General features: G+C 40.6%; 1 protein-coding gene across 4 annotated transcripts in view; it reads left to right on the forward strand.

The window, feature by feature from the left end:
• Window positions 1–7,242: 7,242 nt before the first annotated feature.
• GSK3B (glycogen synthase kinase 3 beta) overlaps window positions 7,243–27,973 on the forward strand; it is a 269,831-nt gene continuing 249,100 nt past the window's right edge. For all 4 annotated transcript variants that reach the window (XM_005548051.4, XM_005548052.4, XM_045384687.2 and 1 more), the window contains exon 1: window positions 7,243–8,348. In XM_005548051.4, the coding sequence (XP_005548108.1) occupies window positions 8,261–8,348 (88 nt within the window). In that variant the 5' untranslated portion in view covers window positions 7,243–8,260. The remainder of the gene's footprint in view (window positions 8,349–27,973) is intronic.

Raw genomic sequence — 27,973 nt, forward strand, 5'->3', positions numbered from 1 at the left:
TATTAGTAAAATCTGTTATCTACATTTTATTTGTAAAAATCATTTTCAAAAATCTATGGAGATTAATTTAGTTAAAAACCAAAAAACATAATCTGGAAATCCACTTAATTAAGTACAAGTAAAGTGCTGTACATTGCTAAAAATTTTAAAAAGCAGGAGGGCACCTAGAATTCACAACCCCTTTGAGGCTGTGGATTCATCCCCTTCCCTTAGGACACTTGTACTGTGGATCGCGTAACACCTCTTCCTTCATTGTAGGGATGGAGGAGCGTGCCAGCGTCTATGAATACCATTGGTAAGGTAATTTTTTTACTTTTTCTTTTCAGAGATGGAGTCTCGCTCTGCCGTCCAGGCTGGAGTGCAGTGGCGCAATCTCAGCTCACTGCAACCTCTGCCTCCCAGGTTCTAGCAATCCTCCTGCCTCAGCCTCCTGAATAGCAGGGACTACAGGTGCATGTCGCCACGCCTGGTTAATTTTTTGCATTTTAGAAGAGACAGGGTTTCACCGTGTTACCCAAGCTGGTCTCGAACTCCGGAGCTCAGGCAATCCACCTGCCTTGACCTCCCAAAGTGCTAGGATTACAGGCGTGAGCCACCATGCCTTGCCTCAATTTTTTTTTACTTTTTAAGATAAAAATAAATTTTAATAGTTCTAGCACCCCAAAAGATCATCCTATCTATCCTTTAAGTCCATGTACTCCACTCTGGAGACCACTAGTTGAAATACACCTTGGAAACAATCTCTGGGACACTTCCCTTCCTCTGTTAGCTCCAAAGCTGCTCAGTGGACCTTATGGTATGTGTTTGGATGTCTCCTCCACTGTAAGAGAGCTCTTTCAAGGCTAGGGCAAAAGAGCAGTCATCTCTGGATGGCTTTTATTCATCTTCATACTCTTGTACTCCTTGGGCGTAACACAGTGTCCTACAGAGGTAACAGGAGATGGATAAATGCTCACTAAACAGACTTGAGTGAAGTTCAATTTGTTTCTTTTGGATGACTATTTAAGGAGAAATTCCTAGGGCTAGGGCACAAGAGGTAACCTACAGGTTTGAGAACTACTTTCTAGCTGTATGAATTTAAGCAAGTTACTTCTCTTGTTCCTCAGTCTTCTTATCAGTAAAATAGGGTAATAACAATATTGTACTTACTATATAAGGAGTTCTGATATTATATGCCCCAAACACCAAGCACAATATCTGGAATGAGTTAGCTTTTATTATTATTATTATTTTTTGATATGGAGTCTTGCTCTGTCGCCCAGGTTGGAGTGCAGTGGCGTGATATCGGCTCACTGCAAGCTCCGCCTCCTGGGTTCACGCCATTCTCCTGCCTCAGCCTCCCAAGTAGCTGGGACTATAGGCACCCGCCACCACGCCCAGCTAATATTTTGTGTTTTTGGTAGAGATGGGTTTCACCATGTTAGCCAGGATGGTCTTGATCTCCTGACCTCATTATCCACCCGCCTCGGCCTCCCAAAGTGCTGGGAATACAGGCGTGAACCACTGTGCTGGCCAACTTTTATTATTGACCAAAGAGCACAATTTTAAAAATGGCTTTTCATAATGTTACCAAATTAAGCTCCTGCTGATGATTTCTAGTACAGTCAACAGGTCACTTTCTCATGCTGACTTTGGTATAAACTGATTCCTTTACATAGTATATGAAGTGTCAGTCACAGTCAATCTCTTTTTGGCATTAAAGGCTGCCTATGAAGGGATAAACTTCTGCTGCTGCTTCAGAGCTTTTAAGTGTCCTGATTTTCTAGTTCTTTTGCTCAGCCCCAAAACTGCCTCCTCAAATCCTTCCGAAAGTGCCCATTTAGCTGCTGCTACTTACTTTTCTGTTAGATTACTTTCCTGTGGAATATACATAAAAGTCATTGACAAAAGGTAAAGACAATTATTAGAAAGCATGAAGACAATAAAGATCCAAAATAAAGATGATTATTAAAGAGCATAATGACAATAAAGATCCAAAGCTAATATTTCTAGACACTTATGTGTGCACATACAAGCACAAACACATATATAATTTCAGAGAAATGAGTTCAATTATATTACTGTTTTTTCTTTCTTTTTTTTTTTTTTTTAAAGAGACAGGGTCTCACTCTGTCACCCAGTCTGGCGTGCAGTGGTGTGCTCATAGGTCAATGTAACCTCTAACTACTGACCTCAAGTGACCCTCCCACCTTGGCCTCCCAAAACACTTGGATTACAGGTGTGAGCCACCATGCCAGGCCAGTACTACAGAAAGCCGAGTGATCTAGTATAAAGAGGCTGCACTCAAATAGACTCTGTTGTAAATCCCATTCCTACTCTGTCATCTATGAATCATGTGACCTAGAGCCATATGCTTAGCTGAAGACTCGTATTTTTCTCTTCATTTATTAAAAATAGGGCTAATAATGCCTATCTTCTGGGGTTTTGAGGGACAACTGAACAGCTGCTCAATAAATGTAAGTTTATTTTCCCTTCCTGTTCATCTTTTTGTTTGTTTGAGAAGGGGTCTCACTCTGTTGCCTAGGCTGGAGTGCAGTGGTGCGATCTCCACTCACTGCAACCTTCACCTCCCAGGTTCAAGTGATTTTCTTGCCTCAGCCTCCCAAGTAGCTGGGACTATAGACATGTACCACCATGCCCAGTTAATTTTTGTATTTTTAGTAGAGATAGGGTTTTACCATGTTGGCCGAGCTGGTCTTGAACTCCTGACCTCAAGTTATCTGCCCACCTTGGTCTCTCAAAGTGTTGGGATTATAAGAGTGAGCCACTGTGCCCAGTCCCTTCCTGTTACTCTTCACTTTGACCTTCATATTGGAGGGCTTTCCTAAGCCTCATTACTAAACAACTTTTTCATCTCATCGTATCTGATGGTAAGTATCTGCAGCAGAGGCCATATCTTGTAACATTTTGAAGATCAGTACCTAATAAGATTTAGTTTTTTTTTTTTTTCTTCCTGAGACAGGGTCTCATTCCCATTGCCCAGCCTGGAGTGTAGTGGCACAATCTCGGCTCACTGTAGCCTTGACTTCCTGGGCTCAGGTGATCCTCCCAACTCAGCCTCTTGAGTAGCTGGGACTATAGGCATGTGCCATCATACCTGGCTAACTGCTGGACTCAAGCAATTTGCCCGCCTCGGCCCCCTAAATTCCTGGGATTATAGGCGTGAACCATCAAGCCCAGTCCATTTAGTGTATGTTTCATTTAATACGTATGTATGGCTGGGCACGGTGCCTCACGCCTGTAATCCTAGTACTTTGGGAGGATGAGGCCAGTGGATCACTTGAGACCAGGAATTCAAGACCAGCCTGGCCGACATGGTGAAATTCCGTGTCTACTAAAAATAAAAATACTAGCCACGTGTGGTGGCGCACACCTGTAATCCCACCCACTCAGGAGGCTGAGGCATGAGAATCATTTGAACCTGGGAGGCGGAGGTTGCAGTGAGCTGAGATCACGCCATTGCACTCCAGCCTGGGTGACAGAGTGAGACTGTCTCTGTCTATCTATCTGTCTGTCTATACTTTTTGAAACAGTCTCACTCTGTCACCCAGGACAGAGTAATTGAGGTCCCAGAAAGGGTTCTGTCTTGGACTTGTTTGGAATAGTTCATGCTGGATTCATCTAAATAAACTGCATATCATATTCTATGTGCTACTTCATTATTATTATTTTTCATAGAGATGGGGTCTCACTATGTTGACCAGGCTGGTCTTGAACTCCTGCCCTCAAGTGATCCTCCCATCTTAGCTTCCCAATGTGGTAGGATTACAGGCATGAGCCACTGTGTCTGGGTTCTACTCCTATAGTTTCTTCTAGTTTCAGCTAAGTGATTTTAAACAAGTCACTTAATCACTCTAATGCAGTGCCCTCATTTGTAAAAACAGAACGATGGTTTCTCTTCTTATTTTACTGGATTGTTGTGAGGACCAAATGATATAATCCATGTCAAAGTGCTTCATAATCTGCAAAGTGCTATACAAATGCTTGTTATTAGTATAGAATACATGAAGCCATTGAATTGTGGACTTTCATTCTTATCTATAATCTTGTAGAGCACTCACCAACATCTTCCCACTACACTACTCACCTGTTCTGTAACCCCTAGCCTTCCTTCATTTATCTTTTTCTAATTTCTTGGTTTATTGTTGCTTTGCTTTAGAATAACTGATCTCTACAAAGGACATTCTGATGAGCCTCAAAGGAAAACAGTTATACCAATGGATATGCTCACAACCAGGTATACACCATAGTACAAGGCATATGGTTTAGACTATAAGATAAAGCAAAGCAAAATGTATCAGGAGAGGTACGGAGTAGAGGCTACGAACAGGTAAGAACAGGAGATCTGAATCCTCGTTCTGCCTCTTTAACTTCATGGGCTTTGGGTAAGTTAGGAAACATTTCTGGGCCTCAGTTTTCTCATCTTAAAATTGGAAGTGATAATGGTATTTATTTCATATAATTTTTATAAATTTAACTGGGAAATTTTGTGTGAAGCATTTAACTCCACCTGGCATATTGTGAACACCTAATAAATATTAACTATTAGTTATTATAAACTGATAAATTGTTGGCAGCAAGCAGGAAAGAGACAGTTGGAAAGTTCAGAGAAACTACTGAATATTAGTTTCAATAGCTTTGTATTGTCTCATAAGCTTCTCCTTCCTCAAGTCCTCATTTTAGATTGAAATATACATTTTTTCCCCTATAAAATTTCCTCTTGGTCAGATTTTAAAAAATAGCATCAGCTGAAAATATTGAAGGCAGCAACAGTAAAGCTGCTAATCATATCCTTATGGAAGACTATTTCCATACCTATTACATACAAGAGAATAGCCATGTTTTCAAATTGTATAACTTAAACATTTGTTATTTATTTTCCAGCTGGTATAACTAGGAGTAGGGACGGGAAGTATAGAAGAGGTAGGCACGATTTAAAGTTTTGCCTCACAGCATTTTAGGGAACAGCGGCAAAGGTCTTTCATAATAAACAGCATGGAGAGGCACCACAGATGACAAGGTTGCCGAATTGAATTTGCTTTTAACATTCTTTACCCTCACCCATGGCATCCAGTGACCTTATGCTCTTTTCATTGCAAAGAACAAGAACCTCTACCGCTCTTAGGCTGTAAAACCTATTCTCAGGTTTGTGATTACAAACTGCCTGTTGGCCTCATCGGCCAAGGGATGTTTTTAGGTTGGTCTGCAGGGTTTGAAATATCGGTTATCAACATTTAAAAATACAGAGATTTCACACAAAAATCCAATTTTGGGATTTCTTTTGGGAGGAAAAAAAAATTGAACATCTGAGAACACTGGACCCACATTCCTGAGGGCAACAATCTGCTAGAGCTGAGCAGCTGTTCCTTCTAGTTATGGCATGGATATTCCAATTTGCCATTTCCCCCATCATTCCCCATTGTCTTACACAAGGCCAGTCTCACTCATTTGCTTTACTTGTCTGGCCTCTATAGCCATCTGAATCTGCAAACACTATCTGGACCTTTCCTGTCTTCCATCAAAGCTTACTTTGTTCTGTCCCAAGTCCTTCATCAGTGTTTCAAAGCAAGAGCCAGGTAATCTGATCAAATTTAGGTCCTTTTACTTGTGCTTTCTGGAGACAGTATCCTAACTGAAAGAGATGATTCTGCAGGTAGAAATTACAGGAAACACTGGATTACAATCAGGATGGCAACTGTCTGTTCTACTTTCTCTCTCTTGACGTAGCCATACCTCACTGTTCTAAAGCAGACCAAAGGAACTGGTTCTATCGTAGAACAATGGACGCTGGTCTTACATATGAAATCTATTCAAGCTGCACTTTTATAGATCACCCTAATTCCAAAAGATCCAAAACTACCACGGGCTCCTCTAACCCCCCATTTCCTTGGAGGCTTCAGGATATCCGGCCTGACGGCATTTCCCCTCACCTGCTTTCGGGGCCCGTTTTGCGCTGGGCAGTTGCGCCCAAGGAGCGCGCGCATCCAGCATGAGCTCATTTCTCATGGGCGTTTCCAGAGGCCCGGCCGGGCCGCGCACACCAAGCGCAGCGGGCCTCTCTATCAATGGCCCCCGAGGCTGGGCGGGGCGCGGCCGCCCAAAGAAGCTTTGTTCCCATTTTAGCGTCTGAGAGCTTGCTGCCGGCTGGGAAGGCCCCCTTTGTCCGTCAGGCCCTTTCGGGGAAGAGGCCGACACCCGGCACACGCGATCCAGGGCAGAGGAGAGCCTTAGGCGCGCAGAATTGGCTGCGCCCCGCCGAGAGCCTCCTGTGGATGGGGAGAACCCCTCGACCCCTCTGCTCGCTTGAGCGCTTAGAACCCAGCGCCGCCGACCGCAGCACTTTCCGATTTGCTGCGCCTAGGGCAGGCGGTCCCTATTTGCGGTTTCCACCGTAGTTGGAGGCCGCAGGCGAGCCGTCGGGTCGTCAGCCACGACCCTAGTCGGGCATCTCCCAGGTCCTGGGACGAAGGCCGAAGGCCAATCACACCGCAGCTAGGTCTTGCGATTGGACGGCAGTGAGAGCCGATTGGCCACCGCCGCGAGTTTCGAGCTCCACCCTCTCCCTTTTGCCCCAACTCCAGCGCCTAAGCTTCCGGCCAATGAGACGGCGCTTTATAGACGCCCTCCCTTCGCTTTCTTTTCCCCACCTTGGAGAGGGAGGGGGAGTCCTGACTGGCCAAACTGTCCTCGGAAGCCCCCTTCCCTTCACCAATCACCGAGGGAGGTACGCTCCCAGCGGAGTTTTCCAGCCAATTACAAAGCGGCGGCGGCGCCCAACCGTGCAGTTTCACCAGCGTCTCTGGGTTTCACCGTCTTCAACTCTTCAAGCTTTTTCGTGAGGGCCGGCGACTCTGATTGGCCACTGTTGCCATTGTCGAATGTCTCCTCCAGCCAGCCACCGAACCAGGCGAAATCACCCTTTCCGTTCGGCTGCCTTCGGCATTTTCCGCTCTTTGGGCGTGGCTTTCCAGCGTCACTTTCTAATTGGTTTCTCAGGCCGATCGGCTTTTTCCGGGAGGAGCCGCAAACAAACGACGTCCGTGATTGGCTCCGTTCGGGCTTCGGCTCCCAGCCGAAGCGGGCGAGAGTGGGGCTCGGGCGGCGATTCCCAGACGCCTGTTACGCGGGCGGCGGTGCGCTGGGCGGTGTAAGGCTGGGTGGGGGAGGAAGGAGGTGGAGGAAGAGTAGGAAGGGGGAGGGGGAGTGGGGAAGTGCAAGGCGGCTGCGCAGACAGCGCTTCTCACACAGAGCAGCCCCTGACCCGGGCGAATGCGGGCTTGTGCCGCCGCTGCCGCCGCCGCCCGGGCCGAGTGACAAAGGAAGGAAGGAAGGAAGGAAGCGAGGAGGAGCCGGCCCCGCAGCCGCTGACAGGGTTCTGGGCTGGGGGCAAAGCGCGGACACTTCCTGAGCGGGCACCGAACAGAGGCGAGGGGCGGGAGGGCGGCCGAGCTGTTGCCGCGGACGGGGGAGGGGGCCCCGAGGGACGGAAGCGGTTGCCGGGTTCCCATGTCCCCGGCGTATGGGGAGCAGTCGAGGAGCCGCTGCCTGGGGTCTGAAGGGAGCTGCCTCCGCCACCGCCGCCGCCATGGCCGCTGGATCCAGCCGCCGCCTGCAGCTGCTCCTGGCGCAATGAGGAGAGGAGCCGCCGCCACCGCCCGCCTCTGACTGACTCGCGACTCCGCCGCCCTCCAGTTCGCCGGGCCCCCGCCGTCAGCCCGCCGGATCCCACGGCTGCCGGAGCTGCAGCGTTTCCCGTCGCATCTCCGAGCCACCCCCTCCCTCCCTCTCCCTCCCTCCTACCCATCCCCCTTTCTCTTCAAGCGTGAGACTCGTGATCCTTCCGCCGCTTCCCTTCTTCATTGACTCGGAAAAAAAATCCCCGAGGAAAATATAATATTCGAAGTACTCATTTTCAATCAAGTATTTGCCCCTGTTTCACGTGATACATATTTTTTTAGGATTTGCCCCTTCTTTTCTCTCCTCCCAGGAAAGGGAGGGGAAGGAATTGTATTTTTTCCCCAGCCGTAAATCATCTATATGTTAAATATCCGTGCCGATCTGTCTTGAAGGAGAAATACATCGCTTGTTTTGTTTTTTATAGTATACAAAAGGAGTGAAAAACCAAGAGGACGAAGTCTTTTTCTTTTTCTTCTGTGGGAGAACTTAATGCTGCATTTATCATTAACCTAACACCCCAACATAAAGACAAAAGGAAGAAAAGGAGGAAGGAAGGAAAAGGTGATTCGCGAAGAGAGTGATCATGTCAGGGCGGCCCAGAACCACCTCCTTTGCGGAGAGCTGCAAGCCGGTGCAGCAGCCTTCAGCTTTTGGCAGCATGAAAGTTAGCAGTGAGTATTGATTTTATTTTACGCCCCTTTTCCACTTCGCCCTTAAAATAAGAAATCTCGGAATACCAGGATCTGAAAATATTAGACTTCCTAATATAACAAACAAGCAATGGAAAAGGGCAAAACCTATCTTCAGTCAAGGATGAAGCAGCTCCCTCTTTACTCCTCCCATACCCCCTCCCCCGGTCTCATTAACCTTGAATTGAGATAATATGATTTTTATTTGGATGATTCGATTTGAAACTGCTTTCTTATACTTTTCTTGCTGTTGGTAGTCAGTTTCATCAAGTGCTTGAGTGTTTCCACGTTAGTGATGACCGTGTTTACTTGCCCATCCTTTAGAATAAAGAGAAGGACAAGATTTGATTAATAAACCATTGTGCACATTTGCAGAATGTATGTCTTTTGGAATAAGAGGGTATTTTAGGTCTCAGGATTTATCATAGTTTGGTATACTTAATAGAGACATTAAACGTCCCACCCTCCCAACATTTTTTTCTTGTCTGTATGACTACACATAGTATTTGTTCTTAATCTGTGGATGAACTTGCTCAGTAACCATTCACATTTGGAGGCTGTCATTGATTTCTCTCTTTAGAAGGGACTAGTGGGAGCCAATAAATACCCAGCAGCAGTAGCATCTCTGTATGCATTTGTGTTCGATTGGATTAGTGGTTTGATGTGTTCTCTCTTAACCTTCCTGTTTTGACATTACCAACCTGCCACCGTATAATTTATATTTAATCAAAAGGTAACATGGAAGTATTAATAGGTCCAGGTTTTGATTGAGATTTGTTTTGTCATAGTGCCAAATAGTAAGTTAAATGTTGTCACTGGCTCATTACATTTAAGTTCAATTTTGGAGTACTGTTGCGCTCCTGTTAAATGTTCTGGGGGGTTCCTTAAAAAGGACGATTTAAAATACTCTTGCGTTAGTTTCCATCACATTTAGATAACTGTGGATTTAGTTAGAAGAATGTGGATTTAGTCCTTTCCATTTTGGCTTTTGCAGATGGCTGTGGTCCTGCAAATAATAGGGATATTTGGACTGTGTTCAGGGTTGTAGATAGACTACTCTTGTCCTGGGTTTGTGCTGAGAAGTATGCTTTTGAATGTTTAGTATATACTAAGTATCTAATGTTCCAGTGTATCTCTATTTATGGAGAAGTTCATGTGGTGTTTAATGACAGCTTGTTTAAACATACTTTCAGAATTTAACAAAAATATCTATGTTGTTTCCTTATTGTGGGAAAGAGGGTCATCATGAGGGCAAAGAAATTACTGTGTTGCTTAGAAGAACGAAGAGAACTAAAAAACTGAGATTTTAAGAACTGACACACACAAAAAACATGTATGTTATGTGAAATTGATTATATTCTTAGGCAACATAAAATGATCACTTTTAGTTGAACTCAAGATTTCATTTCGTGTTGGCTTTGGGAACTAGCCTGAAACAGGGTAGTCTAGGTAATAGCTGAATGGGAGATTATTTTTCAAAGTTAATTTTTTTTTTCCCCCGGTGGTTTGCAAGTAGAGAATGCCGGGGTAGGAAAAGAGGACAGCTGATTATGCATCTTTCAGGGAAGGGTCGTGCTTTCTAAGCGCTTCATGGAGTCATTTGAAAAATATTTTAAAATTCCGGGGTAATTTTCAGCTATGATGATACAAATCTTATAATAACTACTTAAGAGCCTCTTGTGGTACTGGAGTGTTTGTATGTTTTACATCTTGGTAATATAGTTTGAAAACCAGTCAATCAATTTCAGCTAATTGATTTATTAGCTTTATTTCAGAGATCTATAATGCTAGATTATAATGCTACATTTTGGGACTTTTCATTTTCTTTCCAGGATTTTCTTTGAAATGACTTTTGAATTTTTGATAATGCAGATACTAAGGATGGAGTAACTCTTGTAAAATATATAGATGAAAATGTTTATTTTCCGATTACCGTATAGGTCAATTTAGAATTTAAAAAGTTGGAGTTTAGTGTTAATTATGTGTTTTTGACAGCTTTGACTTTAAAAACATTTAAAAGAAAGGGGAGTCTTTAAGCATTTGTTAGGATGCTAGCATTCTAAGGAACCCCTGTTGAAAACAGAAACATAAGAAATTGTAGTCCTTGCTCTCAAAAGCTTATTTGGTTGTAGAGGGAGGCTATGGGAAAAAAATTAAAACAATAGCATGATGACTGCTAGATTGTAAAATACAAATTGAATCATTTGTTCAGAGGGGCAAAGAGTAAAAGGGTGAGACTCATGGGTGGGAGAGGAAAGACTTCCTGTGGACAAGGGGTATTAAGACTGATACTAAAGGACGTGGTAACTTGAACTGGTAGAAAAGCATGAAAGGTCTAGGTGGAAGGAGTGTACCAAGGCACAAAGATGATGAATTTTGCATGAGAGGCAATAATCAAGTTGGCAAATCTGAGTTAAAGGGGCCTACGTAAGAACATAAGAACAAATGGAATTTGAGAAATAAAAGAAAGTTAGCTGATGGAGGGCAGAGGGATTCTGTAAAAGTTTGATTGAGATTCAAAAGAGATCTGGATTTACTGTTGGCTGCTGAACAAGATGTAAGATGATTTTTGCAGTTGAATTAATGAATTATAGTAGAGAGATGCTAGAGCCTTTTTAGGGAGCTAGTAGGGTATGTTGTGAATCATGAGGGACTAAAGTAAAATGTGAAAATGGGGTGAAAGGAACAGGTTTGAGAGACAGTGTGAATGAAGAACTGGCAGAACTTCATACTGGACTGAAGTGGAATATTTGTGAAGGAGTCAAGAGTTAAAAATAAATACTGATGTTACTGGCCTGGAAGACTTCACTGCTGAGTTATATTGTTAATTGTAATGGGAAAATTGAGAAAGTGCTGAGGTGAGAGGGTAGGTGAGTTCACTTTCTTAAACTTTAATATACAATAAGTTCCCTTGAAATTCAGACAGCAGTTAGTTACTGGCAATGATATTTGACTTCCTAGTCTATTAATTGCACAGTTTCTTATTTTTCTACACCTAAAATGTTGGATTTATATTTGGGAGCAGTAAACTAAGGGCTTTTATTTAAATGCTTTTCATCAAATTCCAATTTTTTTTTTTTTTTAAATACAGCTTCAAAAGCCTCACACTTGAAACCTAGTTATAATAGTTTCATGATAGTTTATTTCAAAACAATGAAAACACTTTTTGGACTAAACTGTGACAGAAACATTTTAAATATTTTATGTAGCCATTAACCTTTGATACATGCTTAAAACTTTTTTATAAATAATGATTATTATTTTACATGCAAGATTTATTTAGGAATAAAGTATTGAGATCCTTCACTTTGTGAAGACTCCAGAATAAATTAAAAGTTGATTTTATAACAAGTAGTTTTTGCCCTTTTTGTTGAGTTTAGGCATTAACCCCAAATTTAAATCAGTATATTTGAGATACTACTTTTTACTTGCTATAGCGAAACCAATGTTTCATTTTTGTTCACTTCCAAGTTTACGTGTAATTAAATAAATGTTTATAAAGTTTTTCTTTAGAATCGCATGATATTTTACTCAATAGGGAAAGTAAGGGACTGTGGCACTTTTGGCTAAAATATTAGTAATAACTCCTTTTGGTATACAGTTGGAGAAAATTTAACTAGTTGTTTAGGTTTAATGCTTAAATATAAGATTTAGAAAGATGAAAATAAGTTTGTATCACTTAAGTTGTTTCTTCATATAAAACTTTTTTAGATCAAAATTTCTATTAGCAAAGAGAGAATAATAGTAGCTGCATATTATTCTGCAGTATTAGGTCATATGGTGATTAAAGCCAAAGAATAGGTAGCAACTTAGAGTTTCCGTATTCCCCTGGGAAGTTTAATCTCTTTACGACATCTAAAAATTAGGTGGTTAGAGTTTAGCCCATTTCTTGATAATCTTGTGTTAATGTGGAAAAGAGTTCATGTGTGAGACTGAAAACCAGAATCCTATTTTCAGTCATTTCCCAACCCAACTTCCCCAGAGTTGTTAAAACATTTAAGATATTTAAGAATTGTATGCTTTCTTGTTGCATGCACCTGTAGAATGCTAATTGTGAAGTGACAGTAAGTCACAGGCAAAAGGAAAAACTTCAAGGGATCCCAGAGATTCACAAATCACCTTATGGCTGATCAGGAACTACATTTAGAAAATGAGGTGACATCTTCTCGTTTCACTGGCAAAGTTCAGCTGAAAATCAGTACTTGCACCCTTTACTGTCTATCCCTTGTATTAGAATTGAGTTGCAGGTGTGAGATAATACTTTGGAGAAACAGCAAGGCTGGGAAAGTCAGAGATTTTGTTCCAGCAGCAGAGTCTAAAGAGTGGGAGAGCCCTATTTGTGTGTGCACTGTATGCATAGAGAAGGCTGTGAAACGTGCATATGTTGACCCTGTTGTCACAGTTCCGTACTTTTAAATAAGACCCATGAGGTTGAGACAGGGAAGGAGAGGACAGGATGTGAGATTGTGGTGCCTCTTGTGTTGCTCCACCCTATAATGGAGAATGGAGGGGCAGAATGCTTGCGTGGGTGAGACAAGAGTGTGTGTTGGTACTAACAGGACCAACCGGGTTCCCCAGATATTGTTCTACTAAGAACATAATCACCATGATAAGTAAATTAATTTGTTGGAATGTTTATCATCATTTTCTAGCTGATTTTTTTTGGGGGGGGTGGTGTTGGAAGGGGAGTTTTGCCCAGTTTCAAGAATAAAAGCATTTTCATTGTTCAGAAGAAGAGCATTTTCATTAAAGCGGAGGTTGCACTCTTGGCTTTTTATCTTAAGTTATACAAATCATCCTTGGTTATACAAATCAAATTGCTTTTGAAATTTGTTGAGTGTAATGTATAAATGTATATTTATATAAAAACCTGTGTGAATAGAACAGCAAGGAAAAACAGGGTAGAGTTAAATAACAGTTTGTTTTCCCTGAAGTTTTCTACCTTTAAATTTATATAAAAAAGAAATATTTATTCCATTTTGCATTATTGAGTTTTCTAGTTTTTTTTTAATGAGCTAATACTCAGTACATAATGGACATTTTTAGTAAATTATTCTAATATACTTGTGACTGTAATGCATTTGATGTGGTATAAGATTTAGAAACACAATTTAGTTTGGCTGGGCATGGTGGCTCACGCCTGTCATCCCAGCACTTTGGGAGGCCGAGGCAGGTGGATCACGAGGTCAGGAGATCGAGACCATCCTGGCCAACATGGTGAAACCCTATCTCTACTACAAATACAAAAATTAGGCGGGGGGGGGGGGGCGCGTGGTGACGTGCGCCTGTAGTCCTAGCTACTCAGGAGGCTGAGGCAGGAGAATCGCTTGAACCCATGAGGTGGAGGTTGCAGTGAGCTGAGATCGTGCCACTGCACTCCAGCCTGGGCGACAGAGCGAGACTCTGTCTTAAAAAAATACAAAAAAACACAATTTAGTCGATTTGGGTTCTTAGTTTATAATTCCCCTTCCCATTTTTGCTTATATTTTGGGAAGACAGGTTGACTTCCAAACAATGTGCAGGTTCCAATTTTGTATGTGATTAAATCTTACATTTTTTGTATTGAATAGTTTTCCTAGCATTTTTGGTTTGATCACTTGAAGTAATGATGTATTTGTCTTGAAACTAGTTTTGTCAAACCAGCTTTTTATTTTCAGAGTACCATGGTTAGTTAACAACAGCACAAAGCCAAGTCCTTAACGTGTTCCCTTAATAACGTGATCTGAGGTTAATTTCTTGATTCTTATTTCAAATCAATTTAGTAATAAAAAGTTCACATTTCTTTTTTTTTTTTTTTTTTTTTTTTTTTGAGATGGAGTCTCACACTGTTGCCCGAGCTGGAGTGCCATGGTGCCATCTGGGCTCACTGCAACCTCTGCCTCCCAGGTTCAAGCAGTTTTCCTGCCTCAGCCTCCTAAGTAGTTGGGATTACAGGTGCCTGCCACCACACCTGGCTAATTTTTTGTATTTTTAGTAGAGACGGGTTTCACTATGTTGGTCAGGCTGGTCTCAAACTCCTGACCTTGTGATCTTCCCACCTTGGCCTCCCAAAGTAGTGGGATTACAGGCGTGAGCCACCACACGTGGCCGAACTAAATTGTGTTTCTAATTTAGTTTCCCCAAAGAGTAACAGCTATACATCAGTGTGGAATTGGGTTATTTGGAATCTCACCTTACTGGAATTGGCTGGTAGTTGACAGTAAACCGGAAGCTCTCCTGAGCAGCTAATATCTGCAGGCAAATGGAGTATAAACTTTGCTCATAGGTTAGTCTTCAGGCTTTTATTAATGGTTCTTTGTTATTATTTAACACATAGTTGTAATTCATTGAGTCGTCTGGTTTTTTTGAAATCACAAATCAGAGGGAAATGGATAGATACTGATTAAGCATTATGCTACTGAAGGGAATGGATGATTTGGGGAAACAAGCATATTGGGATTACTTAGTGTATGTAGTGTATGTAAGTTCATACAGATCCAGAGTAAATCACTCTGATAATTGTTCAAAACGTTCACCCAGAGAAATTTTCTTTTTTTTTTTGGGAGACAGGGTCTCGCTGTGTTGCCTATGCCTAGCCTGGAGTGCAGTGGTGCAGTCTTGGCTCACTGCAGCCTCTGCCTCCTGGGCTTGGTGATCTTTTAACCTCAATCTCTGGAGTAGCTGGGACTATAGGCACGCGCCAACATGCCTGGCTAATTTTTGTAGTTTTTGTAGACAGGGGGTTTTGCCATCTTGCCCAGGCTGGTCTTGAACTCCTGGAATCAAGCAGTTCTGCCTCAGCCTCCCAAAGTGCTGGGATTACAGTCATGAGCCACTGCACCCATCCGAGAATATTAATTCTGTTTTAAAGAGGCAGGAGGTAGAAAAATCTCTTCTGGAGGCCTGGGCTTCTGCATAAGCTACATAAAACATCTGTAATTTGTTGATCACTGACGTGATGAAGAGAACTGGGTCATCTCTGTCTGATTCACCATCTTCTAGCTGAATTTCAGCAATATGGATAAAGGTACTAAAGTCTTCAGTGTGCTAGCCCAAGGTATTGTTTCCAACTCTTTCTTCCATTGTCCATCTACATTTATTAACTCAGCAGCAGAGTTTTATCTGATTTAAGATTTGTTGTCTTACTGTTTCTGTTTTTTTTTTTTTCCCCTTCCTTGGTATATATGGAATTGCTGCCTGGATTTTGGCTGGCTTGTACCTTTTGTTTGTGGACTGCTTAGAAGGCACTGCATGGAGTCATTTAAGCTTTCTTATGAATTATAAATAGCTATTTAGAGAGGAACTTTACCAGATACATTTATGGCCTATGAGAATTGAAAAGCTGGCCATCTTAATTGTTGGGCTGAAGAAGAAGGGTGATAGTGGCAAAGTAGTTTTTCTTTTGGAGGTCTGAGAAATTCTTAGGGGCTTAATTGGCTAATATAACTAGAAAGGTTGGGTGTTTTAGATTTTTTTCGAAGGATAGGTATCTTCTTTAAATGCAATGCTGTCTACTTCCTGTTACTTTATAAAATTAACTAATTTTACTTTTTTTTTAAACTTTATTTTATTTTATTTTTTGAGACGGAATATCACTCTGTTGCCCAGGCTGGAGTGCAGTGGCACAATCTTGGCTCACTGCAACCTCCACCTCCCTGGTTCAAGCAATTCCCCTGCCTCAGCCTCCCGATTAACTGGGATTACAGGCATATGCCACCATGCCCCGCTAATTGTTTTAGTATTTGTAGGAGAGACGGGGTTTCACCATTTTGGCCAGACTAGTCCCAAACTCCTGACCTCAGGCAATCTGCCGACCTCGGCCTCGACAAAGTGCAGCAAAATCAGTTAATACTTTTTAATTGATTAACACTTTCTTCATGACTTGTGTTGAAGTTGTTGAGTTGAGTCAAGTAAATTTCTGATGCTAGATTTTGAGTATGTGGTGTGAGCACCTGAAGAGTTAGAGGTACTGGTATTATGTCTGACATCAGACTGATAGTATTTGCAGGGACATTTGCCCTAGTGGAATTGCAGGGTTTTCACATTCTACACATTACTTAAATTATGAAAGAAAGGGGGAAGCTTTGAGTTGGTGGAGTTTTAATAATAAGATATAATTACATGTGTATGGAAGAGCAATGTACTGTATATCATATTTGCATAATACATGGCAATAATGGCAGTAATTATTGAGTGCAGTGTGCCGGATAATTGCATGTTTTATTTACCTATTTTGCTTTAAATTTTAAAAAATGTAATTTACTCACATGGTTCAACATTTTAAAGATATTCAGTGAAGTCTTTCTTCTCTCTTGCTCTGCAGCAACCGGTTCTCTTTCCTGGAGACCACTGGCATTACAATTTCTTATATGTCCTTTCATAGGTATTCTGAATCTTTACAGATTACTGATTTCTATAGTAGACTTCCATTTTGTGTATACATACATAAATTAACAATAGCTTTAGCAGAAGTGTTAGAATTAAAACAAATTTAAATCACTAACTCTAGAAAATTGCTATTTTTCAACCTATTAAGTTAGTAAATATTTATGTCTCTGAATGTAAGTTAGTTGGAGAATAAGTGCAATGATGACAGAGCTCCTCTCGTGGCAATTAGAGGTAAAATGTTAATAGTCCTAACCAATGAACAATTAATAGCACATTTAAAATAGGCGTTTATTTCATGGTAAAGAAAAAGACAAAGGGTAATTTTTTAACTTTCTATTTTTCTAACATCTCAGATGAGAAAACCTGTTCTCTTGAGAGATCAGAGGCGCAGAGTGCGTCAATGTCAATGAAGCCTGTGCCTTTTACCTCTTTAAGAGCGTATGGTTTCATTCTGCTCCTAAATCAAGCACCCCTTAGTTGTTGAATAAAAATTACTTTTATAAAGGAATATATTTATGTGATTTAAAGAAATCAAATAGTGCAGAAGGGCTTATGATGGAAAGTAATCTTCTGTCTTCCGGTCCTACTTCTTAGAAGCAACATTGGCTATGACAGCTGTTTCCTTTAGTAGTTTTTATCATATTTTTAATTATATACTTTTTAAGTGTTTCTTAAAATTAATTTTATTTTTTTTGTCTTATAGTGGTAGACATCATTTATTATCATACCCATCTCCCTTTTGCTTTCATACTGATATAATTATACCACTATTTAAAAACTATTATTTATTTAAATTATTATGCAAATTCTCAGTATGTAGACATGGAACAGTATTCTATGTAGAAACAAGTAGTACACAGTGATCATGTTTCCTTATGAGAATAGTTTTATTGAGATATAATTCACATACCGTAACATTCATTTTTTCAGTTCACAGGTGTTCACAGACTTGTGTAACCATCCCAACCATCTAATTTTAGAGCACTTTTATCATTTCAGAAATAAAGCTTATACCCATTAGCAGTCATTCCCTGTGTTCCCCTTCCCCACAGCTCTAGGCAACCACTGGTCTACTCTTTGTCTTTATAGATTTGCCTGTTCTGGACATTTCATATAAATGGATTTATGTAATACGTGGCCATTTATGACTGTTTTGCTTAGCATAATGTCTTCAAAGTTCTCCCATGTTATAGCATGTATTAGTACTTCATTCCTTTTTATTGCTGAATAACATTTCATTGTATGGAAATCCCACAATTTGTTTATTAGTTGATGGACATTTGGGTTGTTTCTGCTTTTTGACTAGTATGAATATGCTGCTGTGAACATTTGTGTGCAAGTTTTTGTGTGGACATATGTATGTACCTAAGTAGTGGAATGGCTGGGTAATAATGGTAACTCTCTGTTTAACGTGTTAAGGAGCATTAAGCTGTTTCAAAGTGGCAGTCACATTTTTTCCTTTGCTTTTAATCTTTTTAGACTTCATTGTTGCCATTATCTTTCTTTCTTTTTTTTTTTTTGTACTGATGGTAATAATTATAATCTCAATTCTTCCCCCCAAATGTACCCATTTATCAGACATTCTCTGAATTTCTACCTGCCTCTTGCTCCCTTTCTTTTCCTGGAGCCCTCGTCGAACTGCTGGGATCTGACCTGGTTGTTCTCCAGGCTCCGTTGTACAGCTGTCATCCTCTGACTTCTTTCATTGCTCTTCAGGGTTGGCTCTCCAGTTTCCTGGGTCCCATGTCTTTGTATCATTGAATAGTTCTCATCTGATAACTGTTTGATAAATATACCTGGAAAAGTTGTTCATTGTTTTTTTCCATATTTGTTCCAAAAGGTCAGTTAAGAAGCTATACACCTTTTGGGCAGATATCCTCACCCTTGCAGTATCTAGATACTGAGAAATAGATGCTCGAAGTTTACTTTGTATCATTTTATCAAGTGATTACCATGCCAATATGAGGCAAGTACAAAAATCTGAAAAATATTAATATTAAGTAATTGTTTAGACTAGAGCTTTTCAGAAGAAATATTATATAAGCCAAAAATGTGAATTATATATGTAATTTTAAATTTTCTGTGAACCACTTTGAAAAATAGACACAAGTGAAATTAATTTTAGTAATATATTTTATTTAACCTAGTGTATCCAAACTAATAATATATCAAGATGTAATCAATATAAAAATTATTGAGATATTTTACATTCTTTTTTTGGGTAGTAAATCTTTATAACCTAGTGAGTGTTTTACACTTAAAGAAAATACTGATTTGGGGTTCGGGCGCGGTGGCTCATGCCTGTAATCCCAGCACTTTGGGAGGCTGAGGTGGGTGGATAATGAGGTCAGGAGTTCAAGACCAGCCTGGCCAAGATGGTGAAACCCCATCTCTACTAAAAATACGAAAATTAGCTGGGCATGGTGGCGGACACCTGTAATCCCAGCTACTCGGGAGACTGAGGCAGAGAATTGCTTGAACCTGGGAGGCAGAGGTTGCAGTGAGCTGAGATTGTGCCACTGCACTCCAGCCTGGGTGACACAGCGAGACTTTTTCTCAACAACAACAAAAAAGAACATACTAATTTGGGCTAGCCACATTTCAAGTGTTCATTAGCCGCATGTCGCTAGTAGTTACTATATTGGACAGTGCAGGCTTAGAATTTTGTCCAGGAATTATATTATTTTTGTTATTCTTAAGTAATGGAAAAGATGTGTGTGGTTTAAAAACATTTCATTGATTTGTGCCTTTGTTGTTAATCATGTTCTCAGCTTATTTTTAAATTTTATATCACATTAAAAGAGGTTGAAGATTGTTATGTTTTTCAGAAAGGGGCTTGCTGTAGGGTGGGTAGTGATTCTTTCCACTCTTATTTAGTAAAACTGTTAAAATAGCTATTGAAATTTTTGCTGTTAAGATAATTAGATGTTGGCCCCAGTGGAATTTTATCCATGCAAATATACTTTGTTGTATGTTATTTCCCTTTGCTGTTTCAAAGACCTGGCTGGCTTTCAGTCTCAAATACCACCTCAACTCCTATTCATGCTTACCACAAGGCATGAAATTCACTTGCGTATGACTCCTTCGGCACTCTCTGTGGCCCTTCTAATGTTCTTCCTTGTATTCTCGTTAACGTGTCTTGTTTCTCCGTAGGGGATCATAAGTTCCAACATGACATAAAAATGTTTTATGCATCTTTGTATTTCCTGCAGTGTGGAGCACATTCCTTTTTGTATTGGGACACTTAGTATATATTCTAGTTGAAGGCAGTTTGTCATGTGATATGGTGTCTAGTGGTATGCTAGTTTCCAGGTCACCAACCAATTGCTGATGTTTCTAGAACATTTAAGTTTTGATATAAGAAATTAAGTTAAATTTGTTTTTTGTTTGTTTGTTTTTTTGAGATGGAGTCTTGCTCTTGCCAGGCTGGTGTGCAGTGGCGTGATCTTGGCTCACTGCACCCTCCGCCTCCTGGATTCAAGCGATTCTCCTGCCTCAGCCTCCCCAGTAGCTGGGACTACAGGCACGCACCACCACGCCCAGCTAGTTTTTGTATTTTTAGTAGAGACAGGGTTTCACCGTGTTGGCCAGGATGGTGTCCATCTCCTGACCTCGTGATCTGCCCGCCTCCCAAAGTGTTGGGATTACAGGTATGAGCCACTGTGCCTGGCCCTGTTTTTTTTTTTTTTTTTTAATTTTTTTTAATGTGAAGGAATGATAGTAGGAAAGAGATGTGGAGACATAGAAATACAGACATTTCTGTTGCGCTATGTGCTTAGCGCTGAGTAGCTCTGAAATCTTTGGATGGATGACTGAATGAAAACAAGGACTTGGGTGCTAGGTTACACTGGTTGGTAAGCACAGTACCTTTGAAACATTGAGCCTGTGAAGCTACTATGGTATCCCCTTCCATTATTTTATTTGGAGTGGGTAAGGACTGAAGAGAGATTTGTAGCAGTGAAACCTGACAATTCAGTTTCTTTCCTTACGCCAAGTAGCTTACTCTGCAAAAGAATAAAGTAAACAGACAATATTTAAATATGAAAAGTCCTTTCATCATGGATGTACTTAGGTGTGTAATTGTATTGTGGGGGAGGTGTAAAACTATTTTTTTTTTTTTTTTGAGACTAAGTCTCGCTGTGTTGCCCAGGCTGGAGAGCAGTGGCGCGATTTGGCTCACTGCAATCTCCACCTCCTGCGTTCAAGCGATTCTTATGCTTCAGCCTCCCGAGTAGCTGGGATTATAGGTGTCCACCACCATGCCTGGCTAATTTTTGTGTTTTTAGTAGAGGCAGGGTTTCACAGTGCTGGCCAGGCTGGTCTCAAACTCCTGTCCTCAAATGATCCTGGCCTCCCAAGGTGCTGGGATTATAGGCATGAGCCACTGCGCCTGGCCGAAACTAATTTTTACAAGACTTCTTTTTGGGTCTTTAAGATGATGTTCGTTTGTTTCATATATTAGTATGTCAATTCTAGAGCTTTCCCAGAGAGGGTGAGAAATATTAATAAACAATAGGGATTCTATTGCTAAATAATGCAACTTTTTTTTTTTTTTTAATTAGAGGAAAGAGTGTGGTCGTCTTCTTCCTTCTTCTTCCCTCCCCCTCCTCCCAACTTCTTTTGGAGGCAGAATCTTGCTCTGTTGATCGGGTTGGAGTGCAGTGATGTGATCTTGGCTCACTGCAGCCTCAACCTCATGGGCTCAAGCAATCCTCCCACCTCAGCCTCCACATTAGCTGGGTCCATAGGAGTGCGCCACCATGCCTGGCTCATTTTTGTATTTTTTGTAGAGACGAAATTTTGGTATATTGCCCAGGCTGGTCTTGAATTCCTGAGCTCAAACAATCCATCCATGTTGGTCTCCCACAGTGCTGGGATTACAGGTGTGCGCCACCTCACCTGGCCATAATACAAATTCTTAAATAGTGGTAGAATATGACTTTCTATATTTGGTTTTGAAAAATAAATTGCTTTCCACATATCAGCATGGTATTTCCTTCTGTGATTAAATGTGTGCATTGTGAGATGTTTGCTGGTCTAGGGTACAAGTCTTAGACATAGAAGAAATTTCTCTGTAAGTAGCAAATACTTGTTATGCCCTTCTTGAACCAAGAGGATTTACTAAAGAACAAGGTGTAATTCTATTTAAATTCAGTTGAACATCAGGAATAACTTTTACTGAGAGACTTTGAGGCTGTTAAAAAATATGTTTATATAGGCTGGGTGCGCTGGCTCACTCCTGTAATCCCAGCACTTTGGAAGGCTGAGACGAGTGGATCACTTGAGATCAGGAGTTCGAGACTAGCCTGACCAACATGGTGAAATCCCATATTTACTAAAATTACAAAAATTAGCCAGGCATGGTGGCAGGCACCTATAATTCCAGCTACTAGGGAGGCTGAGGCAGGAGAATCGTTTGAACCTGGGAAGTGGAGGTTGCAGTGAGCCGATATCACACCACTGCACTCCAGCCTGGGCAAGAGAGTGAGACTGTCTTAAAAAGAAAAAAATGTGTGTGTGTGTGCATGTATGTGTAATTTCCTGTCAGATTGTAGATTAAAGAAGAGCTGTGCTTTTTGAAAGGATAGAGGAGACGGGCCAGGTGCAGTGGCTCATGTCTGTAATCTCTCCGAGAGGGAGGCTGAGGCTGGCGGATCCCTGAGGTCAGGAGTTCGAGACCACCCTGGCCAACATGGTGAAACCCTGTCTCTACTAAAAATACAAAAATTAGCTGGGCATGGTGGTGCATGCGTGTAATCCCAGCTACACGGGAGGCTGAGTCAGGAGAATCGCTTGAACCTGGGAGGCGGAGGTTGCAGTGAGCCGAGATCGTGCCACTTGCACTCCAGCCTGGGCAACAGAGCAAGACTCCATCTCAGAAAAAAAAATATATAGAGAGAGGAGAAGTTCTAGTATGATATTTCTGCTCTACATTGGAGAAGGAGAACTTAGTTAGAAACAAAAGGTGTGTTTGTTGTATTTGTCATGACTTCCAAAATGGGAGCAGGTGGGCCAATTCCTGGGTCCTTAGAAAAGAAGACCCAGAGACAGGAGATTGTCTGCCTGCACTGTATGGGTTATGGTATCAATATAAGTTGTATAGCTTGTTGGCTTTCAGTATTAGGAGTAGGAAATTGTTTTAAAATGCATTTCACATTATATCTAATTAAAAACACATCTTTTTTATTGTTAATTTTTTACATATAGCTGAGAAAGCCTGTGTACTTTCTGAAGTCTGGGAAAGAGGTAAGAAATGCTGCTGTGGACCATAGGAGTTGGGGTGGGGGAAGAAGCTAATTAGAAAAAAGTTTGTGGTCATGATAGATTTTGAGTTTCTCTGGATGCTGTTGATGATGGCCTGAGTTTTAGAATTCAGATTCAACTACCCTTTGAATGTGTATTGTGTGCCAAGCACTCTCATTCCATTTAACTTTCACAATGTTCTGTGACAATATTTGCTCCATTTAATGAGTGAAGCATCTGAGGTTAAGATATGTATATTTTTAATTGATTTATTCCGGGGCCTTACAGTTTGTAGGGAATAGGTTCCGGATGTTGATCCCAGGCCCTCCAGACTTGAAGTAAAGGAAGAAAATTTTTGAGTACTTACTATGTCATTGTACAATAGTAAGCAATTAATTTAAAATAAGTGTTACTATATATATTTAAGATATACAACATGATGTTAATATGATACATATTATAATAAAATGGTTACTATAGTAAAACAAATTAACATCTCCATCTCACATAGTTACTGGTCCCCCACCCCAACCAAGAGCAACTGTAATCTATTTAACATTCAACAAAAGCCTGGGTACAATACACTATTATTAACTATAGTCTTCATGTTGCATGTTAGATCTTTTGACATGTTTATCCCAGGTATTTGCTGCTTCCTATGCTTTGACCTACATCTCCCCATTTCCTCCCCTGCTCAGACTCTGCTAACCAGTTTATTCTCTATCTCTGTATATTTGACCTTTTTTTGAAAAAAGATTTCACATAATTGAGATCGTGAAATATTTTTCTTTCTGTGTATAGCTTATTTCAGTTAATGTCCTTCAGCTCCATACATATGTGTATACACACACACACACACACACACACACACACACACACACACTGAAGTTTAACCATTTGTCCACTGATGGACACCTAGGTTGTTTCCATATGTTGGCTGTTGTGAATAATGCTGTAGTGAACATGGGAATGCAGGTATCTTTACAAAGTGATGATTTCATAACGTTTTGTGTATACCCAGAAGAGTAATTACTGGGTCATACGATAGTTCTATTTTTAGTTTCTTTAGAGACCTCCATACTGTTTCCATAGTGGCTGCACTAATCTCCATTCTCACCAATAGTGTACAGGGGTTCTCTTTTCTCTACACGTTTGCCAACACTTAATCTCTTATTTTTTTATTTTTACTTTTTTGATAATAGCTATCCTAACAGGGGTGAGGTGGTATCTCATCGTGGTTTTGATTTCCATTTCTCTGATGATAAGTGATGAGCACCTTTTCATATACCTGTTGGCCATTTTTTATGTCACCTTTGGGGAGATGTCTGTTCACCTCCTTTGCCCATTTTTAAATTATATGTTTTCTTACTGTTGAGTTGTATGATTTCTTTATAAATCTTGAATATTAACCCCTTATCAGATATATGGTTTGCCAATAATCTTTTCCCAATCTGTAGGTTGTCTTTTTATTTTGTTGTTTCCTTTGCTGTGCAGAAACTTTTTAGTTTGATGTAGTCTCATCTATTTTTACATTTGTTTCCTGTGTTTTGGTGTCATGTAAGAAGTCATTGCCAAGGCCAACTTCAAGGAGATTTCTCCTTATGTTTTCTTCTAGGAATTGTATGCCTTCAAGTCTTATGTTTAGGTTTTTATCCATTTTGAGTTGGTTTTTGTGTCTGGTGTAAGATGAGAATTCAGTTTCATTATTTTGCATGTGGAAATCCATTTTTCCCAGCACCATTTATTCAAGAATTGTGTTGTCTTGGTGCCTTTGTTGAAAATTAGTTGACTGTCTGTGTTTGGATTTGTTGCTGGGCTCTCTATTCTGTTGCACTGGTCTGTGCGTCTGTTTTTATGGCAGTACTAAACTATTTTGATTATGGTTGCTTTGTAACTTAATTTTAACTCAGGAAGCATGAAGCCTCCAACTTTTTTTTTCCCCTCAGAATTGCCTTGGCTGTTCAGAGTCTGGTGCTTCCATGTGAATTTTAGGATTGCTTTTTCTACTCTTGTGAAGAATGCCATTGGGATTTTGATAGGAATTGCGTTGAATCTATATGTTGCTTTGGGTAGTATGGTAATTTTGACAATATTCTTTTGATCCATGAGCTTGGAATTCTTTCCATTTATTCGTGTCCTCTTCATTTTCTTTCATCAGTAGTTTTCGTTTTCAGTGTACAGGTCTTTCAACTTTTTGGTTAAATTTATTCCTAAGTATTCTGTTTGTTGATACTAACACAAATGGAGCTGTTTTCTTAATTTCTTTTTCAGCTTGGTCATTATTTGTGTATGGAAATGCCGTGAATTTTTTATGTTGATTTTATATCCTACAACTTGACAAAATTAATTTATTAGATCTAACAGTTTTTCGTGTGGTCTTTGGAGTTTTCTATATATGGGATCATGCCATCTGCAAATAGAGGTAATTTTCTGATTTGGTTAACTTTACTTATTTTTTTTCCTTTTTCTTGTCTAAATGCTCTTGATTTAGACAAGCTCTTCCAGCACTTCTAGTACTCTGTTGAATGGAAGTGGTCAGAGTGGGCATCTTTGCCTTGTATCAGGTCTTAGAGGAAAAGTTCTCCGTTTCTCCCTGTTGATTATGTTGTTAGCTGTGGGTTTTTCATAGATGGCCTTATTATGTTGAGGAACTTGCCTTCTATTTTTAAACTGTTAAAGAGTTTTTATCAAGAAAGTTTAACTTTGTTGAATGCTTTTTCTGTCAGTTGATATGATTGTGTCATTTTTCTTTCAGTCTCTTAATATATCACATTGATTCATTTGTGTATGTTAAACCAGCTTTGGATGCCCATATAAATCCCACTTGATCATGATGTGTAATTTTTTGATATGTTGTTGAATTTGACTTGCTAATATTTTATTGAGGATTTTTGTATCATCAGTGTTCATCAGAAATATTGGCCTGTAGTTTTCTTTTCTTTTTTTTTTTTTTTGAGACGGAGTCTCGCTCTGTCACCCAGGCTGGAGTGCAATGGCGCGGTCTTGGCTCACTGCAATCTCCACCTCCCGGGTTCACGCCATTCTCCTGCCTCAGCCTCCCGAGTAGCTGGGACTACAGGTGCCTGCCATCATGCCCAGCTAATTTTTTGTATTTTTAGTAGAGACGGAGTTTCACTGTGTTAGCCAGGATGGTCTCGATCTCCTGACCTCATGATCCACCCACCTTGGCCTCCCAAAGTGCTGGGATTACAGGTGTGAGCCACCGCGCCCGGCGTTATTTTCTTGTAATGTTTTTGTCTAGCTTAGGTATCAAGGTGATGCTGGCCTTATCAAATGTGTTACAGCTCTATTATTTGGAAGAGTTTAAGTAGTATTGGTATTCTTGAAAAGTTTGGTAGAATTAAGCTGTGAAGCTATCTGGTCCTGACCTTTTCTTTGTTGGGAGGTTTTTAATTACCACTGGTTCAATCTTTTTGTTTGTTATGGGTCTATTTAGGTTTTCTATTTTTTCCTGATTCAACCTTGGCAGGTTGTACTTTTCTAGGTATTCCTTTCCTCTGAGTTATCAAATTTGTTGGCATGTAATTGTTCATAATGGTTTCTCAGGGCTGGGCGCGGTGGCTCATACCTGTAATCCCAGCACTTTGGGAGGCCGAGGCGGGTGGATCATGAGGTCAGGAGTTCTAGACCAGCCTGACCGACATGGTGAAACCCCATCTCTACCAAAAATACAAAAATTAGCCAGACGTGGTGGTGTGCATCTGTAATCCCAGCTACTCAGGAGGCTGAGGCAGGAGAATTGCTTGAACCTGGGAGGCGGAAGTTGCAGTGAGCCAAGGTCGTGCCACTGCTCTCCAGCCTGGGTGACAGAGTGGAACTCCGTCCAAAAAAAAAAAAAGTTTCTCATGACCCTTCTTATTTCTTTTCTTTCTTTCTTTTTTTTTTGGGACAGGTCCGCACCCTGTTACCCAAGCTGCACTGTAGTGGTGCGATGTATGTTCACTGCAGTCTCAATTCCTGGGCGCAAGTGATCCTCCTGCTTCAGCCTCCTGAGTGGTACTACAGATATGTGCTACAACGCCCAGCTAATTTTTCTATTTTTTGTAGAGACAGCGTTTCACCATGTTGCCCAAGCTGGTCTTCAACTCCTGGGCTCAAGTGATCTGTCCACCTTGGCCTCCCATAGTGCTGGGATTACAGTCGTGAGCTACTGCACCTGGCCAACTCTTTTTATTTCTGAGGCATCTGTTGTAATGTCTCCACTTTCATTTCTCATTTTGTATATTTGAGACCCCTCTCTTTTTTTCTGTAGTCTAAGGGTTTGTTGATTTCATGTTTTCAAAAAACCAACTCTTTGTTTTACGGTTTTTCTCCATGGTTTTTCTATTCTCTATTTTAAGCAACTTGTTTGTATCTTATTTAATCTTCATCGCAGTCTTCTAAGGCAAGTTGAATTTTTAAATGAGGAAACTGAGGCTTTCAGAGCTTTACACAGCCAGCAAGATGCATAGCCATACTTTGAACCTGTTCTTAATTGCTCCACTGTATGGCCTTTATAATTTGGAAAGATATAATTGGAAAGAATAAGATAATTGCCTGAAATTGGAAGACTTAAGGTTCCTTAGGGTAAGGCTTAGGAACTTTTACTTTTTGTAGTGTTACTTATGGAGGAGAAAGTAATTGTCAGTCATATATAAGTAAAGTTTATTTTATTTTAAAATAAAAATTTTAAGAACAAATACCTTGCTTTTAAAACTGATCTGGCTAGCTATAAAACAGTGGCTGTAAGAGATGGGTAAAAAGTGTAGTTGAAATCCGTATTGCAAAATCAGTTTTGAGCCCGAGCTCCTATCCTTTTCTTTTTTTCTTTGAGATGAGGTCTTGCTCTCTTGCCCAGGCCGAAGTGCTGTGGTGTGGTTGTGGCTCACTGCAGCCTACCTTCTGGGCTCAGGTGATACTCTTGCCTCAGCCTTTCAATTAGCTAGGACTACAGGCCCGCACCACCATGCCAGGCTAATTTAAAAAAAATTTTTTTT

Source organism: Macaca fascicularis, chromosome 2 (genome assembly GCF_037993035.2).
Source record: "Macaca fascicularis isolate 582-1 chromosome 2, T2T-MFA8v1.1".
In the NCBI taxonomy this organism is placed as follows: Eukaryota; Metazoa; Chordata; class Mammalia; order Primates; family Cercopithecidae; genus Macaca; species Macaca fascicularis.